Genomic DNA, 20,044 nt, shown 5'->3' with positions numbered 1-20,044 from the left:
AGGTACTACTAGTTAGACTAAGTACTACTAGTTAGACTAGGTACTACTAGTTAGACTAGATACTACTAGGTACTACTAGTTAGACTAGGTACTACTAGGTACTACTAGTTAGACTAAGTACTACTAGGTACTACTAGTTAGACTAGGTACTACTAGTTAGACTAGGTACTACTAGGTACTACTAGTTAGACTAGGTACTACTAGGTACTACTAGTTAGACTAGGTACTACTAGGTACTACTAGTTAGACTAGGTACTACTAGTTAGACTAGGTACTGCTAGGTACTACTAGTTAGACTAGGTACTACTAGGGACTACTAGTTAGACTAGGTACTACTAGGTACTACTAGTTAGACTAGGTCCTACTAGTTAGACTAGGTACTAGTAGGTACTACTAGTTAGACTAGGTACTACTAGTTAGACTAGGTACTACTAGTTAGACTAGGGACTACCAGGTACTACTAGTTAGACTAGGTACTACTAGGTACTACTAGTTAGACTAGGTACGACTAGGTACTACTAGTTAGACTAGGTACTGCTAGGTACTACTAGTTAGACTAGGTACTACTAGGGACTACTAGTTAGACTAGGTACTACTAGGTACTACTAGTTAGACTAGGTACTACTAGGTACTACTAGTTAGACTAGGTACTACTAGTTAGACTAGGTACTACGAGGTACTACTAGTTAGACTAGGTACTACTAGTTAGATTAGGTACTACTAGTTAGACTAGGGACTACCAGGTACTACTAGTTAGACTAGGTACTACTAGGTACTACTAGTTAGACTAGGTACTACTAGGTACTACTAGTTAGACTAGGTACTACTAGGTACTACTAGTTAGACTAGGTACTACTAGTTAGACTAGGTACTGCTAGGTACTACTAGTTAGACTAGGTACTACTAGGGACTACTAGTTAGACTAGGTACTACTAGGTACTACTAGTTAGACTAGGTACTACTAGTTAGACTAGGTACTACTAGGTACTACTAGTTAGACTAGGTACTACTAGTTAGACTAGGTACTACGAGGTACTACTAGTTAGACTAGGTACTACTAGTTAGACTAGGTACTACTAGGTACTACTAGTTAGACTAGGTACTACTAGTTAGACTAGGTACTACTAGGTACTACTAGTTAGACTAGGTACTACTAGTTAGACTAGGTACCACTAGTTAGACTAGGTACTACTAGGTACTACTAGTTAGACTAGGTTCTACTAGTTAGACTAGGTACTTCTAGGTACTACTAGTTATACTAGGTACTACTAGTTAGACTAGGTACTACTAGGTACTACTAGTTAGACTAGGTACTACTAGTTAGACTAGGTACTACTAGTTAGAATAGGTACTACTAGTTAGACTAGGATCTACTAGTTAGACTAGTTAGACTAGGTACTACTAATTAGACTAGGTACTACTAGTTAGACTAGGTACTACTAGTTAGACTAGTTAGACTAGGTACTACTAGGTATTACTAGTTAGACTAGGTACTACTAGGTACTACTAATTAGACTAGGTACTACTAGTTAGACTAGGTACTACTAGTTAGACTAGTTAGACTAGTTACTACTAGGTATTACTAGTTAGACTAGGTACTACTAGTTAGACTATGTACTGCTAGTTAGACTATGTACTACTAGTTAGAATAGGTACTACTAGTTAGACTAGTTAGACTAGGTATGTCTTCACCACATCTTAGACAACCAAAGCCTCAATAGAAAACACCACTCAAAGCGAGTTTCCCGACCCGTGTTACCGCCCGCCTAGTCAGTAGTCACCTACCCTACTCCCTGCCTGCTTGCATCCTGCTTGGTTATTGGTCGACCAGCACCTCACGTCCTTGTATCCTGCTCTCTGGTTGGTGGTTCAGGACACAGAAGAGTTGGAGGTGAAGCACCAGAGAGACATCAACGAACTGAAGCGCTCCTTCCTAGCGATACCAGGTGGTGCTGACGCCCCGGGACTGACGAGACTGTCCTCGACTTCTCCGGCACGCTCTCACAGCGGGAGAGTGGAGGAGGCACCTATGATAGAACCACTACACACCCTACAGGACCCAGTAAGATCCAGGTTCTAAGGGGGGGGGGGGGTGTATTAGAATAGCTAACCGCGTGGGTACACAGGCTGGTCGGGACCGAGTCAGACTGAAGTCTTAGGTAGGGCAAGAGACTTTTCTTACCCCACGGCACTACAGAAGAGCACCCGCGTGACAGTGCCACGACACACCCCAGCAGACGTAAGAGACGAGCTAGGGTGGGACTTAGACAACTGCATGGGTACGCTGGCTGTGACAGGAGTATGGTCTTAGGTAGGAGAGGACTGTTGTCACTCCCACCAAGGAGTGAACCACTGCACACCAAGGACCATAAAAGCCAGGCTGGACTACTAGCTAACTGCATGGAGGGTCCTGGGTTCATGAGTTTTTAACCGCATGAGCAGGACTGGACACATGGGGGGGCCTCCCGAGTGGCGCAGCGGTCTAAGGCACTACATCGCAGTGCTATAGGCGTTACTACAGACCTGGGTTCACTCCCGGGCTGTGCCACAACTGGCCGTGGCCGGGAGTCCCATAGGACGGCGCCCAATTGGACCATCGTCGTCCGGGTTAGGGGAGGGTTTGCCGGTGGGGTTCATCGTGCTCTAGCGACTCCTTGTGGCAGACCGTGTGCCTGCAGGCTGACCCCGGTCGCCAGTTGAACGGTGTCCCCTCCGACACATTGGTCCGGGTTAAGCGGACGGGGTGTTAAGGAGTGCAGTTAGACGGGTCATGTTACGGAGGACGGACAACTCTAACTTCGCCTCTCCCGAGCCCGTTGGAGAGTTGCAGCGATGAGACTAGATCGAAAGTAGGGGAGAAAAAGGGGGGTAAAATATACACAGAAAAAAAGGAATGGACACATGGTCAGGGAAAAGCTGCTTTTATTATGCTGCAGTAGAACAGAACCGGACACTTACATGGACACTACTTACAACATGAACCATGGAGACTAAATGCATGTTATATTGTCTGTATACTATATCATATGGGTTTTCTCTGTAGGAGACAGAGGAGGTTCCTGCTGCTGAGGAAGAGATGCAGCAGGAGTTACAAGCTAATGCCATTGAGGTAAGACAGTCCGTGTGTGTGTAGGTGTGTGTACGTGTCACTCTGTGTGTCTGTGTGGTCACTGTAGCTAAGTCTCAACCTAGTATGTGTAGGTCTGTCTGTGTCTCCATCTGTCCTTGTGTCTCTGTGGGTCTCTGTGTCTCTCTGTGTGTGTATCTGTGTGTCTCTGTGGGTCTCTCTGTGTGTGTATCTGTGTGTCTCTCTGTGTGTCTGTCTCTGTGTGTGTCTCTGTGTGTCTCTCTGTGTGTCTGTCTCTGTGTGTGTCTCTGTGTGTCTCTCTGTGTGTCTGTCTCTGTGTGTGTCTCTGTGTGTCTGTGTGGATCTGTGTCTCTGTGTGTCTCTGTGTGTGTGTGTCTCTTTGTGTCTCTGTGTCTCTCTGTGTGTGTGTCTCTGTGTGTCTCTGTGAGTGTCTCTGTGTGTCTCATTGTGTCTGTGTCTGCATCTGTCCTTGTGTCTCTATGGGTCTATGTGTATGTCTCTATGGTTCTCTGTGTATGTCTCTGTGTATCTCATTTTGTCTGCGTGGTCACTGTAAGCCAAGTCTCTCCCTGATAGGCTACAGACAAGTCAGACATGGTGGACCCTAGTGATGTCATGGTGGGGGCGGGGACTCCTGGAGCACAGGGGAGTTGCCTGATGACTCTGCGTGACTCCTTGGAGGACATCACCAGTGACTGGATGGACAGAGAGACGGACGAAGAAAAAGAGGACGGAGAAAAAGAGGACGAAGAAAGAAAGAAATCACCAGTGTCTCCAGAGCTAAATATCAGTCCGGGGACAGTCAGACAGGAAGTCTCTACGGCCATCTTGGACAAGAGAGGAACACTCATCATCCTGAGGGAAATGGAGTCTGAAGACAAGATGGACGCCGGTAACAAAATGGATGCCAGCGCAATCTTCCCCGATACCAACCAGGATGAAGGAAGGGGGAGTTTTTCCATCAAGGAGGATGACGTCGGAGATGATCTGCCCCGATCGAAGGAGAAAGATATCCAACTCACCTTGAATGAAGACGAGACTGGCGGTGAGGTAGATGCTAAGACCATGTCTGAGGAGACCAGCAACAAGAGAGAGATGTCTCTCAACTTAAACCAGAATGAGACTAAAGACGAACTGGGTGGTATTGACTCACTGAAGATGAGTGAAGCTTCGTATTCCTCTGTGGTCATCACAAAGACAGATGACCGGTCAGAGGTCGCCAGCATGTCACGTGAGGAGGTGACAGACTTGGACCGGATTACCCAGGATGCACCACTACAGAGAGAGGAGTCGTGCGGCCTGGACGAAGCCCGGAGCGACCTGTCACAGTCGAGCTTCGCCAACGGTCAATTTGACACCAAACCATCACCCGGATCTCTAGCCATGGTACTGTATGTTAAACAATACAGAAGCTGTCTCCTCCTTCACATGTCCTACCTGCTGCACCCCCCCCCTACCACCACCACCACTGCTCCCCTCCACCCATCCAGTGGTGCTCCAGCCAGTGTACAGTAAATGCCCTGCATGGCTAGACGGTCAAACATGCTGTACGTGCTCGTTTATCTGCCGACTGCAGCCACAGCTTTCTGTTTCTCTCAAAGCTTTGCTTCATTTTGACACGTGCTTTGGGTTGTTTGGGTTTTGTTGATGGCTCTAATGCTTACTGCACTGTATCTGAAGCTTACTGCACTGTATCTGAAGCTTACTGCACTGTATCTGAAGCTTACTGCACTGTATCTGAAGCTTACTGCATCTCAAGCTTACTGTATTTGAAGCTTACTGCATCTCAAGCTTACTGTATTTGAAGCTTACTGCACTGTATCTAAAGCTTACTGTGTCTAAAGCTTACTGTATCCGAAGCTTACTGCACTGTATCTAAAGCTTACTGCATCTCAAGCTTACTGTATTTGAAGCTTACTGCACTGTATCTAAAGCTTACTGCACTGTATCTAAAGCTTACTGCACTGTATCTAAAGCTTACTGCACTGTATCTGAAGCTTACTCCACTGTATCTAATGCTTAATGTACTGTATCTGAAGCATACTGCACTGTATCTAAAGCTTACTGTATCTAAAGCTTACTGCACTTCATCTAAAGCTTACTGTATCTCATGCTCACTGTATCTAAAGCTTACTGTATCTAAAGCTTACTGCACTGTATCTAATGCTCACTGTATCTTAAGCTTACTGCACTTCATCTAAAGCTTACTGTATCTCATGCTCACTGTATCTTAAGCTTACCGTACTGTATCTTATGCTTACTGCACTGGGGCTCCCGAGTGGCGCAGCGGTCTATGGCACTGCATCTCAGTGCTAGCGGCGTCACTACAGATCCTGGTTCGTTTCCAGGCTGTATCACAACCGGCCGTGATTGGGAGTCCTTTTTATTTATTTGTTTTTTATTTATTTTTATTTTACCTTTAGTTAACCAGGTAGGCCAGTTGAGAACAAGTTCTCATTTACAACTGCGACCTGGCCAAGATAAAGCAAAGCAGTGCGACACAAACAACACAGAGTTACACATAAACAAACGTACAGTCAATAACACAATAGAAAAATCTATGTACAGTGTGTGCAAATGTAGTAAGATTAGGGAGGCAAGGCAATAAATAGGCCATAGAGTCAAAATAATTAAAATTTAGCATTAACACTGGAATGATAGATGTGCATATGATGATTTGCAAGTAGAGCAAGAGGGTAAATAACAATATGGGGATGAGGTAGTTGGGTGGGCAATTTACAGATGGGCTATGTACAGGTACAGTGATCAGTAAGCTGCTCTGACAGCTGATGCTTAAAGTTAGAGAGGGAGGTATAAGACTCCAGCTTCAGAGATTTTTGCAATTCGTTCCAGTCACTGGCAGCAGAGAACTGGAAGGAAAGGCGGCCAAAGGAGGAATTGGCTTTGGGGATGACCAGTGAAATATACCTGCTGGAGCGCGTGCTACGGGTGGCTGTTGCTATGGTGACCAGTGAAATATACCTGCTGGAGCGCGTGCTACGGGTGGGTGTTGCTATGGTGTTGCTGTGGTCCCGTGTGGCTCAGTTGGTAGAGCATGGCGCTTGCAACGCCAGGGTTGTGGGTTCATTCCCCACGGGGGGACCAGGATGAATATGTATGAACTTTCCAATTTGTAAGTCGCTCTGGATAAGAGCGTCTGCTAAATGACTTAAATGTAAATGTGACCAGTGAAATATACCTGCTGGAGCGCGTGCTACAGGTGGGTGCTGCTACGGTGACCAGTGAGCTGAGATAAGGTGGGGCTTTACCTAGCAAAGACTTATAGATGACCTGGAGCCAGTGGGTTTGGTGACGAATATGAAGCGAGGGCCAGGCAATGAGAGCGTACAGGTCGCAGTGGTGGGTAGTATATGGGGCTTTGGTGACAAAACGGATGGCACTGTGATAGACTACATCCAGTTTGCTGAGTAAAATGTTGGGGGCTATTTTGTAAATGACATTGCCGAAGTCAAGGATCGGTAGGATATCAGTTTTACGAGGGTATGTTTGGCAGGATGAGTGAAGGAGGCTTTGTTGCGAAATAGGAAGCCGAGTGAAGGATGCTTTGTTGCGAAATAGGAAGCCGATTCTAGATTTAATTTTGGATTGGAGATGCTTAATGTGAGTCTGGAAGGAGAGTTTACAGTCTAACCAGACACCTAGGTATTTGTAGTTGTCCACATATTCAAAGTCAGAACCGTCCAGAGTAGTGATGCTAGTCGGGCGGGAGGGTGCGGGCAGCGAACAGTTGAAGAACTGCGAACTTCCGGCGCCGAAAAGAGATGGCCGCCTCGCTTCGCGTTCCTTGGAAAATATGCAGTATTTTGTTTTTTTACGTGTTATTTCTTACATCGGTACCCCAGGTAATCTTAGGTTTCATTACATACAGTCGGGAGGAACTACTGAATATACGATTAACGTCAACTCATCATCGTTCCTACCAGGAATATGACTTTCCCGAAACGGATCCAGTGTTTTGCCTTCCACCCAATACAATGGATCTGATCCCAGCCGGCGACCCTGTGCGACGCCGAAAAAGGGGCAAACGAGGCGGTCTCGTGGTCAGGCTTCGGAGACGGGCACATCGCGCTCCACTCCCTAGCATACTACTCGCCAATGTCCAGTCTCTTGACAATAAGGTTGATGAAATCCGAGCACGGGTAGCATTCCAGAGAGACATCAGGGATTGCAACGTGCTCTGCTTCACGGAAACATGGCTAACTCAAGGGACGCTAACGGAGTCGGTGCAGCCAGCTGGTTTCTTCATGCATCGCGCCGACAGAAACAAACATCTTTCCGGTAAGAAGAGGGGCGGGGGGGTATGCCTTATGATTAACGAGAAGTGGTGTGATCATCATAACAACACACAGGAACTCAAGTCATTCTGTTCACCTGATCTAGAACTCCTCACAATCAAATGTCGACCGCATTATCTACCAAGGGAATTCTCTTCAATCATAATCACAGCCGTATATATTCCCCCCCAAGCAGACACATCGATGGCCCTGAACGAACTTTATCTGACTCTTTGTAAACTGGAAACCACACACCCTGAGGCTGCATTCATCGTAGCTGGGGATTTTAACAAGGCTAATCTAAAAACAAAACTCCCTAAATTCTATCAGCATATCGATTGTACTACCAGGGCTGGAAAAACCCTAGACCATTGTTATACTAATTTCCGCGACGCTTATAAGGCCCTCCCCCGCCCCCCTTTCGGAAAAGCTGACCACGACTCCATTTTGTTGATTCCAGCCTACAAACAGAAACTCAAACAACAAGCTCCCGCGCTCAGGTCTGTTCAACGCTGGTCCGACCAATCTGAATCCACGCTTCAAGACTGCTTCGATCACGCGGATTGGAATATGTTCCGCATCGCGTCCAACAACAATATTGACGAATATGCTGATTCGGTGAGCGAGTTCATTAGGAAGTGCATTGACGATGTCGTACCCACAGCAACGATAAAAACATTCCCAAACCAGAAACCGTGGATTGACGGCAGCATTCGCGTGAAACTGAAAGCGCGAACCACTGCTTTTAACCAGGGCAAGGTGACCGGAAGCATGACCGAATACAAACAGTGTAGCTATTCTCTCCGCAAGGCAATCAAACAGGCTAAGTCTCAGTACAGAGACAAAATCGAGTCGCAATTCAACAGCTCAGACACAAGAGGTATGTGGCAGGGTCTACAGTCAATCACGGATTACAAAAAGAAAACCAGCCCCGTCGCGGACCAGGATGTCTTGCTCCCAGACAGGCTAAACAACTTTTTTGCCCGCTTTGAGGACAATACAGTGCCACTGACACGGCCCCCTACCAAAACCTGCGGGCTCTCCTTCACTGCAGCCGAGGTGAGTAAAACATTTAAACGTGTTAACCCTCGCAAGGCTGCAGGCCCAGACGGCATTCCCAGCCGCGTCCTCAGAGCATGCGCAGACCAGCTGGCTGGTGTGTTTACGGACATATTCAATCAATCCTTATCCCAGTCTGCTGTTCCCACATGCTTCAAGAGGGCCACCATTGTTCCTGTTCCCAAGAAAGCTAAGGTAACTGAGCTAAACGACTACCGCCCCGTAGCACTCACTTCCGTCATCATGAAGTGCTTTGAGAGACTAGTCAAGGACCATATCACCTCCACCCTACCGGACACCCTAGACCCACTCCAATTTGCTTACCGACCCAATAGGTCCACAGACGACGCAATCGCAACCACACTGCACACTGCCCTAACCCATCTGGACAAGAGGAATACCCATGTGAGAATGCTGTTCATCGATTACAGCTCAGCATTTAACACCATAGTACCCTCCAAACTCGTCATCAAGCTCGAGACCCTGGGTCTCGACCCCGCCCTGTGCAACTGGGTCCTGGACTTCCTGACGGGCCGCCCCCAGGTGGTGAGGGTAGGTAACAACATCTCCACCCCGCTGATCCTCAACACTGGGGCCCCACAAGGGTGCGTTCTGAGCCCTCTCCTGTACTCCCTGTTCACCCACGACTGCGTGGCCATGCACGCCTCCAACTCAATCATCAAGTTTGCGGATGACACTACAGTGGTAGGCTTGATTACCAACAACGACGAGACGGCCTACAGGGAGGAGGTGAGGGCCCTCGGAGTGTGGTGTCAGGAAAATAACCTCACACTCAACGTCAACAAAACAAAGGAGATGATTGTGGACTTCAGGAAACAGCAGAGGGAGCACCCCCCTATCCACATCGACGGGTCAGTAGTGGAGAAGGTGGAAAGTTTTAAGTTCCTCGGTGTACACATCACGGACAAACTGAATTGGTCCACCCACACAGACAGCGTTGTGAAGAAGGCGCAGCAGCGCCTCTTCAACCTCAGGAACCTGAAGAAATTCGGCTTGTCACCAAAAGCACTCACAAACTTCTACAGATGCACAATCGAGAGCATCCTGTCGGGCTGTATCACCGCCTGGTACGGCAACTGCTCCGCCCACAACCGTAAGGCTCTCCAGAGGGTAGTGAGGTCTGCAGAACGCATCACCAGGGGCAAACTACCTGCCCTCCAGGACACCTACACCACCCGATGTCACAGGAAGGCCATAAAGATCATCAAGGACAACAACCACCCAAGCCACTGCCTGTTCACCCCGCTATCATCCAGAAGGCGAGGTCAGTACAGGTGCATCAAAGCAGGGACCGAGAGACTGAAAAACAGCTTCTATCTCAAGGCCATCAGACTGTTAAACAGCCACCACTAACATTTAGCGGCCGCTGCCAACATACTGACTCAACTCCAGCCACTTTAAAAATGGGAATTGATGGAAATTATGTAAAAATGTACCACTAGCCACTTTAAGCAATGCCACTTAATACAATGTTTACATACCCTACATTACCCATCTCATATGTATATATACTGTACTCTATATCATCTACTGCATCTTGCCATCTTTATGCAATACATGTACCACTAGCCACTTTAAACTATGCCACTTTATGTTTACATACCCTACAGTACTCATCTCATATGTATATACCGTACTCTATACCATCTACTGCATCTGCCATGCCGTTCTGTACCACCACTCATTCATATATCTTTATGTACATATTCTTTATCCCTTTACACTTGTGTGTGTGTGTAAGGTAGTAGTGTGGAATTGTTAGGTTAGATTACTGTTGGTTATTACTGCATTGTCGGAACTAGAAGCACAAGCATTTCGCTACACTCGCATTAACATCTGCTAACCATGTGTATGTGACTAATAAAATTTGATTTGATTTGATTTGATTTATCTACTGCATCTGCCATGCCGTTCTGTACCACCACTCATTCATATATCTTTATGTACATATTCTTTATCCCTTTACACTTGTGTGTGTGTGTAAGGTAGTAGTTGTGGAATTGTTAGGTTAGATTACTGTTGGTTATTACTGCATTGTCGGAACTAGAAGCACAAGCATTTCGCTACACTCGCATTAACATCTGCTAACCATGTGTATGTGACTAATAAAATTTGATTTGATTTGATTTGATTTGACTTAGTTTTACTAGCATTTAAGAGCAGTTGGATGCCACAGAAGGAGTGTTGTATGGCATTGAAGCTTGTCTGGAGGTTTGTTAACACAGTGTCCAAAGAAGGGCCAGAAGTATACAGAATGGTGTCGTCTGTGTAGAGGTGGATCAGAGAATCACCAGCAGCAAGACCGACATCATTGATATATACAGAGAAAAGAGTCGGCCCGAGAATTTAACCCTGTGGCACCCCCATAGAGACTGCCAGAGGACCGGACAACAGACCCTCCGATTTGACACACTGAACTCTGTCTGAGAAGTAGTTGGTGAACCAGGCGAGGCAGTCATTTGAGAAACCAAGGCTGTTGAGTCTGCCGAAAAGAATGTGGTGATTGACAGAGTCGAAAGCCTTGGCCAGGTCGATGAAGACAGCTGCCCAGTACTGTCTTTTATCGATGGCGGTTATGATATTGAGCGTTTAGGACCTTGAGTGTGGCTGAGGTGCACCCATGACCAGCTCTGAAACCAGATTGCACAGCGGAGAAGGTACGGTAGGATTCGAAATGGTCGGTGATCTGGTTGTTAACTTGGCTTTCGAAGACTTTAGAAAGGCAGGGTAGGATGCAGTCCTATAGGGCGGCGCACAATTTGCCCAGCGTCGTCCGGGTTAGGGTTTGGCCGGGGTAGGCCGTCATTGTAAATAATAATTTGTTGACTTGCCTAGTTAGATACAGGTTAAATACAAATAAAAATATAATGGTTACTGTACTGTATCTAATGCTGACTGCACTGTATCTAATGCTTACTGTATCTAATGCTTACTGTATCTAATGCTTACTGTATCTAATGCTTACTGTACTGTGTCTAATGCTTACTGTACTGTGTCTAATGCTTACTGTACTGTGTCTAATGCTTACTGCACTGTATCTAATGCTTACTGCACTGTATCTAATGCTTACTGTACTGTATCTAATGCTTACTGTATCTAATGCTTACTGTATCTAATGCTTACTGTACTGTGTCTAATGCTTACTGTACTGTGTCTAATGCTTACTGCACTGTATCTAATGCTTACTGCACTGTATCTAATGCTTACTGTACTGTATCTAATGCGTACTGTATCTAATGCTTACTGTATCTAATGCTTACTGCACTGTATCTAATGCTTACTGTGTCTAATGCTTACTGCACTGTATCTAATGCTTACTGTATCTAATGCTGACTGCACTGTATCTAATGCTTACTGCACTGTATCTAATGCTTACTTCACTGTATCTAATGCTTACTGCACTGTATCTAATGCTTACTGTACTGTATCTAATGCTTACTGTATCTAATGCTTACTGTACTGTATCTAATGCTTACTGCACTGTATCTAATGCTTACTGTATCTAATGCTTACTGTATCTAATGCTTACTGTACTGTGTCTAATGCTTACTGCACTGTATCTAATGCTTACTGTATCTAATGCTTACTGCACTGTATCTAATGCTTACTGTATCTAATGCTTACTGCACTGTATCTAATGCTTACTGTACTGTATCTAATGCTTACTGTATCTAATGCTTACTGTATCTAATGCTTACTGCACTGTATCTAATGCTTACTGCACTGTATCTAATGCTTACTGCACTGTATCTAATGCCTAATGTACTGTATCTAATGCTTACTGCACTGTATCTAATGCCTAATGTACTGTATCTAATGGTTACTGCACTGTATCTAATGCTTACTGCACTGTATCTAATGCCTAATGTACTGTATCTAATGGTCACTGCACTGTATCTAATGCTTACTGTATCTAATGCCTAATGTACTGTATCTAATGGTTACTGCACTGTATCTAATGCGTAATGTACTGTATCTTGCAGCTTCCTAGTCAGGTGGGTAGCTAGAGTCAAATACGTGTTCTTTATGTCTGGACTGTTCTGCTGCTCAGCACCATTTTGTTTCCCTCAGGTGTCACCAGTCTTTAGGCAGTGACATCATACACTGTGTTTTCTCTCCCTGGCCTGTTGCCATTACTGCGGCTTTTCCTAGAGTGCACCTTGTCAAACTTCTAAACGCTGTTGAATGACCCCAGAAACATTGTATGGGTCTATATTGTATTAAACCATGAGAAGAATCTCTTTCCTCTCCTCTTTCTCATTCCTATCTGTAACGTTCAGTTTAAATTATCCTCCTGGTTTCCTCTCGGTGTTAGTTCTGACTCTCCTTCTCTCTCTCCTCTCCCCTCTCTCTCCTCTCCACTACTCTCTCCCCTTCTCTCTCCCCTTCTATCTCTCCTCTCTCTCCTTCTATCTCTCCTTCTATCTCTCCTTCTCTCCTCTCTCCATCTCTCTCCTTCTCTCTCTCCTCTCTCCCTCTCTCTCCTTGTCTCTCTCCTCTCTCCCTCTCTCTCCTTGTCTCTCTCCTCTCTCCCTCTCTCTCCTTGTCTCTCTCCTCTTCTCCTTCTCTCTCTCCTTCTCTCTCTCCTCTCTCCTCTATCCTCTCTCCTTCTCTCTCTCCTTCTCTCTCCTCTCTCTCCTCTCTCCCTCTCTCTCTCCTCTTTCCTCTCTCCTCTCTCCTTCTCTCTCTCTCCCCTTCTATCTCTCCTTTGTCCTTCTCTCTACCCTTCTGTCTCTCCTCTCTCCCTCTCCCTCTCTCTCTCCTCTTCTCGCTCCCTTTCCCCCTGTCTGTCCATCAGTCTACGCTGGGATGGGTCCCCTCTGTTACCACGGTGACCACTACTCTCTGATCGTCATTGAAACATCAGCCGCAGCAGTCATGTTGTTTCCCAGGAAAAAAACAAGATATATTTTAGAAGCTCTTCTAATATCCATTGTGCTAAATCAGTTTTAACGAGCCTGCTTTCTCAACAGGTGTGTTTAAAGATCGCCTTTTTGTTAAATGTGTCTGTGTGTCTTTACTGTAAGGTCAGCTACTGTGATTCTACCAAGAGGTCCAGTAATATGACGGCACTCTTGTCCCTCACAGAGCTCAGCTGGAGAGGAAGAGGAGGAGGAGACAGGAAGGAGCCAAGAAGCACCTGAGACAGAGATATTCACCGTAGGTGCTTTTTTTTTCTTTCAATTGAGTTTAATGGTCTGGGGGTGCCGGAATATAATGACAAATAATTTGTAGATTTGTAGCATATTGACCGGAAGAAGCCCAAACAGATATAATGTTTCACTAAAACATAATCATTTCAAACCTTTCTTCTATTTGTATACGATCACATGTATCACTATTATGCATGGGAATACTTGAGAACAGATTTCCTCAATTAACATCACTTGGAGCTGATTTCCTGGTGTTTTTATAGTGCTAGTGACTGTAGAGTCAGTTTTTATAGTCCTAGTGACCTAGTGACTGTAGAGTCAGTAGTGACTGTAGAGTCAGTAGTGACTGTAGAGTCAGTAGTGACTGTAGAGTCAGTAGTGACTGTAGAGCCAGTAGTGACTGTAGAGTCAGTAGTGACTGTAGAGTCAGAACCAATAGTGACTGTAAAGTCAGTAGTGACTGTAGAGTCAGAGCCAGTAGTGACTGTAGAGTCAGTAGTGACTGTAGAGTCAGAGCCAGTAGTGACTGTAGAGTCAGTAGTGACTCTAGAGTCAGAGCCAGTAGTGACTGTAGAGTCAGAGCCAATAGTGACTGTAGAGTCAGTAGTGACTGTAGAGTCAGAGCCAGTAGTGACTGTAGAGTCAGTAGGGACTGTAGAGTCAGAGTCAGTAGGGACTGTAGAGTCAGAGTCAGTAGTGACTGTAGAGTCAGAGCCAGTAGTGACTGTAGAGTCAGAGCCAGTAGTGACTGTAGAGTCAGAGCCAGTAGTGACTGTAGAGTCAGAGTCCGTAGTGACTGTAGAGTCAGAGCCAGTAGTGACTGTAGAGTCAGTAGTGACTGTAGAGTCAGAGCCAGTAGTGACTGTAGAGTCAGTAGTGACTGTAGAGTCAGAGCCAGTATTGACTGTAGAGTCAGCCAGGGAATACAGATATGCATCTGTTGGTAACAGATACCTTAAAGAAAAGGTAGGAGCGTGGATCAGAAAACCAGTCAGTATCTGGCCACCATTTGCCTCATGCAGCGCGACACATCTCCTTCACATAGAGTTGATCAGGCTGTTGATTGTGGCCTGTGGAATGTTGTCCCACTCCTCTTCAATGGCTGTGTGAAGTCGCTGGATATTGGCGGGAACTGGAACACGCTGTCGTACACGTCGATCCAGAGCATCCCAAACATGCTCAATGGGGTGATACGTCTATGAGTATGCAGGCCATGGAAGAACTTGAGCTTCCAGGAATTGTGTACAGGTCCTTGTGACATGGGGTCGTGCATTATCATGCTGAAACATGAGGTGATGGCGGCGGATGAATGGCACAACAATGAGCCTCAGGATCTCGTCACGGTATCTCTGTGCATTCAAATTGCCATCGATAAAATGCAATTGTGTTTGTTGTCCGTAGTTTATGCCTGCCCATACCATAACCCCACCGCCACCACAGGGCACTCTGTTCACAACGTTGACATCAGCAAACTGCTCGCCCACACGACGCCGTACACGTGGTCTGCGGTTGTGAGGCCGGTTGGACGTGCTAGCAGATTCTCTAAAGCGACGTTGGTGGCAGCTTACAGTAGAGAAATTAACAATCAATTATCTGGCAACAGCTCTGGTGGACATTCCTGCAGTCAGCAGGTCAATTGCACGCTACCTCAAACCTTGAGACATACAGTGGGGAGAACAAGTATTTGATACACTGCCGATTTTGCAGGTTTTCCTACTTACAAAGCATGTAGAGGTCTGTAATTTTTATCATAGGTACACTTCAACTGTGAGAGACGGAATCTAAAACAAAAATCCAGAAAATCACATTGTATGATTTTTAAGTAATTCATTTGCATTTTATTGCATGACATAAGTATTTGATCACCTACCAACCAGTAAGAATTCCGGCTCTCACAGACCTGTTAGTTTTTCTTTAAGAAGCCCTCCTGTTCTCCACTCATTACCTGTATTAACTGCACCTGTTTGAACTCGTTACCTGTATAAAAGACACCTGTCCACACACTCAATCAAACAGACTCCAACCTCTCCACAATGGCCAAGACCAGAGAGCTGTGTAAGGACATCAGGGATAAAATTGTAGACCTGCACAAGGCTGGGATGGGCTACAGGACAATAGGCAAGCAGCTTGGTGAGAAGGCAACAACTGTTGGCGCAATTATTAGAAAATAGAAGAAAATAGAAGAAGTTCAAGATGATGGTCAATCACCCTCGGTCTGGGGCTCCATGCAAGATCTCACCTCGTGGGGCATCAATGATCATGAGGAAGGTGAGGGATCAGCCCAGAACTACACGGCAGGACCTGGTCAATGACCTGAAGAGAGCTGGGACCACAGTCTCAAAGAAAACCATTAGTAACACACTACGCCGTCATGGATTAAAATCCTGCAGCGCACACAAGGTCCCCCTGCTCAGGCAGGCGCATGTCCAGGCCCGTCTGAAGTTTGCCAATGACCATCTGGATGATCCAGAGGAGGAATGGGAGAAGGTCATGTGGTCTGATGATTCAAAAATAGAGCTTTTTGGTCTAAACTCCACTCGCCGTGTTTGGAGGAAGAAGAAGGATGAGTACAACCCCAAGAACACCATCCCAACCGTGAAGCATGGAGGTGGAAACATCATTCTTTGGGGATGCTTTTCTGCAAAGGGGACAGGACGACTGCACCGTATTGAGGGGAGGATGGATGGGGCCATGTATTGCGAGATCTTAGCCAACAACCTCCTTCCCTCAGTAAGAGCATTGATGATGGGTCGTGGCTGGGTCTTCCAGCATGACAACGACCCGAAACACACAGCCAGGGCAACTAAGGAGTGGCTCCGTAAGAAGTATCTCAAGGTCCTGGAGTGGCCTAGCCAGTCTCCAGACCTGAACCCAATAGAAAATCTTTGGAGGGAGCTGAAAGTCCGTATTGCCCAGCGACAGCCCCGAAACCTGAAGGATCTGGAGAAGGTCTGTATGGAGGAGTGGGCCAAAATCCCTGCTGCAGTGTGTGCAAACCTGGTCAAGAACTACAGGAAACGTATGATCTCTGTAATTGCAAACAAAGGATTCTGTACCAAATATTAAGTTCTGCTTTTCTGATGTATCAAATACTTATGTCATGCAATAAAATGCTAATTAATTACTTAAAAATCATACAATGTGATTTTCGGGATTTTTGTTTTAGATTCCGTCTCTCACAGTTGAAGTGTACCTATGATAAAAATTACAGACCTCTACATGCTTTTTAAGTAGGAAAATCTGCAAAATCGGCAGTGTATCAAATACTTGTTCTCCCCACTGTATGTGTCTGTCACGCCCTGACCTTAGAGACGTTTTATTTCTCTATTTGGTGAGGTCAGGGTGTGATTTGGGTGGGCATTCTATGTTTTCTGTTTCTTTGTTTTTGGCCGAGTGTGGTTCCCAATCAGAGGCAGCTGTCTATCGTTGTCTCTGATTGGGGATCATACTTAGGCAGCCCTTTTTCCCACCATTAGGTTGTAGGATCTTGTTTTCTGTTTAGTGTCTGTGCCTGTGCCTGACAGAACTGTTCGCTTTCGTTTTCTCTTTTGTTATTTTGTTTGAGTGTTTTTTTAAAATAAAAGAATCATGAACACTTTCCACGCTGCGCTTTGGTCTACTCTACCTACCACCAATGAGAGCTGTTAGTGGCATTGTGTTGTGAGACAAAACTGCACATTTTAGTGGCCTTTTATTGTCCCCAGCACAAGGTGTACCTGTGTAATGATCATGCCGTTTAATCAGCTTCTTGATATGCCACACCTGTCACGAAGAGTTGTCAGGATCGACACGAAGAGTTGTCTGTATTGCGGGACTCTTGGTCATTTCGTGTCCTCTTGTCCTTTAAAGAAACCAGGCTCACCAGTAGGAGCAAGTATTCTGGTGGGCCGTATGGAGAACGTTCCTGCTCACACCCCTTTTCACGCCATTCTGCTGTGGGGAGACCAGTCCAAATCTTTCTGGGTTCTCATTGACTCTGGGGCCGACGAAAGCTTTTTTTTGGACGCTACCCTACAGTGCCATCATGGGCTGAAATCGTTCTGCCACACCCATTGCCTAAAGTCATCACAACCTGCCCCGGGACGTCTTTCTGGAGTCTCTGAAGGTTCCCAAGACCTCTCCGCCAGCCCCACGGCCCGGGCCTTCGCTTCCACCGCACCGATCCTATGACTGCGGGATTGACCTTCTCCCTAGCACCACGCCGCCCCGCGGACGTCTGTACTCTCTGTTTGGACCGGAGACCAAGGCTATGGAGACCTACATTGGGGACTCCCTAGCTGCTGGATTTATCCGTCCCTCTTCCTCTCCCACCGGCGCAGGGTTCTTCTTTGTGGAGAAAAAGGACAAGACCCTGACCCTGACTCAATGACATTACGGTTAAGAACCGTTACCCGCTACCACTCATCTTCTCGGCCTTCGAGCCGCTCCAGGTGGCCACTGTTTTCCAAGCTGGACTTACAGAACGCCTACCACCTGGTGCGGATACGAGAAGGGGACGAGTGGAAGACTGCCTTCAACACAGCCAGTGGCCACCACGAGTATTTGGTCATGCCCTTTGACCTCACCACTGCCCCTGCTATGCTCCAGGCTCTGGTGAATGGTATTCTCCGTGAAATGTTGAACCAGTTCATCTTCGTCTTCTCCTCTCAAGAACATGTGCTCCACATCCAGCAGGTCCTTCAACGCCTTCTGGAGAATCAGCTGTTTGTGAAGGCGGAGAAGTGTGAGTTCCATCGCTCAAACCATCCCCTTTCTGGGTTACATCATCTCTGCTGGGAGTGTCCAGATGGATCCCGGGAAGGTGAGAGCAGTGATGGATTGGCCTCAGCCTACATCCAGGGTGCAGCTGCAATGTTTCCTGGGGTTCGCCAACTATTTCTCTATCTCTGATTTATCCGGGGTTACAGCATCCTGGCTTCCCCCCTGTCAGCACTCACCTCACCCAAGGTTCCGTTCACATGGTCTCCAGCTGCTGACCGGGCGTTCCGGGACCTCAAACATCGCTTCACCACAGCTCCCATCTTGGTTCTTCCGGACCCTTCCCGTCAGATTGTGGTGGAGGCCGATGCTTCAGATGTTGGAGATGTCTTGTCGTTCTGCCCTTGACCTCAAGCTACATCCCTGCGTCTTCTTCTCCCAGTCCAACGGCCAGTCGGAGCGAGCCAAACAGGACCTCAAAACTACCATGCGCTGCCTGGTCTCCACCAACCCCACCAACTGGATCCAGCAGCTTGTGTGAGTCAAATACGCACGCAACACCCACGGGCCTATCTCCCTTTGAGTGTTCCCTCGGGTACAGGAGAGGAGCAGGAAGAGGAGGTCGGCATACCTTCTGCCCAGATGTTTGTCCGCCGCTGTCGTCGTACCTGGAGGAGAGTCCGGTCGGGCCCTCCTCAAGACCACCTCCAGGCATCGACAACAAGCGGATCACCATAAGGACCCCGGCTCCCCGGTATCTTCTCTGGCAGAAGGTATGGCTGTCCACCCGGGATCAGCCCCTCCAGGTGGAGTCTAGCAACCTGTCCCCCCAGTTTATCAGCACTTTCCCCATCTCCAAGATCATTAGCCTCTCTGCTGTCTGCCTTTGGTTGCCCCATACCCTTCGTATTCATCCTACATTCCATGTGTCTAGAATTAAGGCCATGTCTCACAGCCCTTTTTCTTCTATTTCCAGGCCCACCCCTCCTCCCTGTGTCGTCAACGGCTTACACGGCGAGACGCCTCCTGAGGGTTCGACCACGGGGTAGGGGTTTCCAGTACCTGGTTGACTGGGAGGGTTATGGCCCGGAGGAGAGGTGCTGGGTCCCCGCTAGGGACATCCTGGACCCAGCCCTCATCGCCGACTTCCACTGCCGGCACCCCGGTCAACCAGGTATGCGCCCAGGTAGGACACCAGGTGGCGCCCCTAGAGGGGGGGGGGGGGGGGGTACTGTCACACCCTGATCTCTTTCACCTGTCTTTGTGATTGTCTCCACCCCCCTCCAGGTGTCGCACATCTTCCCCATCCGTCTTGTTTGTCAAGTCAACCAGCGTTTTTGTGACAGCTCCTGCTTTTCCCCAGTCCCTCTTTTCTCGTCCTCCTGGTTTTTGACCCTTGCCTGTCCTGACCCTGTACCTGCCCGCCTGACTACTCTGCCTGACCTGACCCTCAGCCTGCCTGCCGTCCTGTACCTTTGCCCCTGTTGCTGTAATAAACATTGTAACTTCGACACGGTCTGCATCTGGCTCTTACTTTGATACCTGATACTTATGTAAATATAGTATTTCTGTTTTTTAATTTTTTATAAATTTGCAAAAATATCTAAAAAACCTGTTTTGCTTTGTCATTATGGGGTATTGTGTGTAGATTGATGAGGATTTTTATTTATTTAATCCATTTTAGAATAAAGGCTGTAACGTAACAAAATATGGACAAAGTGACGGGGTCT

The 20,044-nt window shown here is 46.9% G+C and overlaps 1 protein-coding gene across 1 annotated transcript in view; it reads left to right on the top strand.

Annotated features, from left to right (window-relative positions):
• The window catches only part of LOC139550115 (band 4.1-like protein 3), an 82,713-nt gene that overhangs the window by 50,936 nt on the left and 11,733 nt on the right, over positions 1-20,044 (top strand). The window contains exons 15-18 of the mRNA XM_071360756.1: positions 1,874-2,062; positions 3,044-3,109; positions 3,665-4,474; positions 13,552-13,623. Coding sequence (XP_071216857.1) covers positions 1,874-2,062; positions 3,044-3,109; positions 3,665-4,474; positions 13,552-13,623 — 1,137 coding nt within the window. The remainder of the gene's footprint in view (positions 1-1,873; positions 2,063-3,043; positions 3,110-3,664; positions 4,475-13,551; positions 13,624-20,044) is intronic.

This window comes from Salvelinus alpinus, chromosome 23 (assembly GCF_045679555.1).
Source record: "Salvelinus alpinus chromosome 23, SLU_Salpinus.1, whole genome shotgun sequence".
In the NCBI taxonomy this organism is placed as follows: domain Eukaryota; kingdom Metazoa; phylum Chordata; class Actinopteri; order Salmoniformes; family Salmonidae; genus Salvelinus; species Salvelinus alpinus.
The sequence above is the reverse complement of the archived record's forward strand: the minus strand, read 5'-3'. Positions and strand labels throughout refer to the sequence as shown.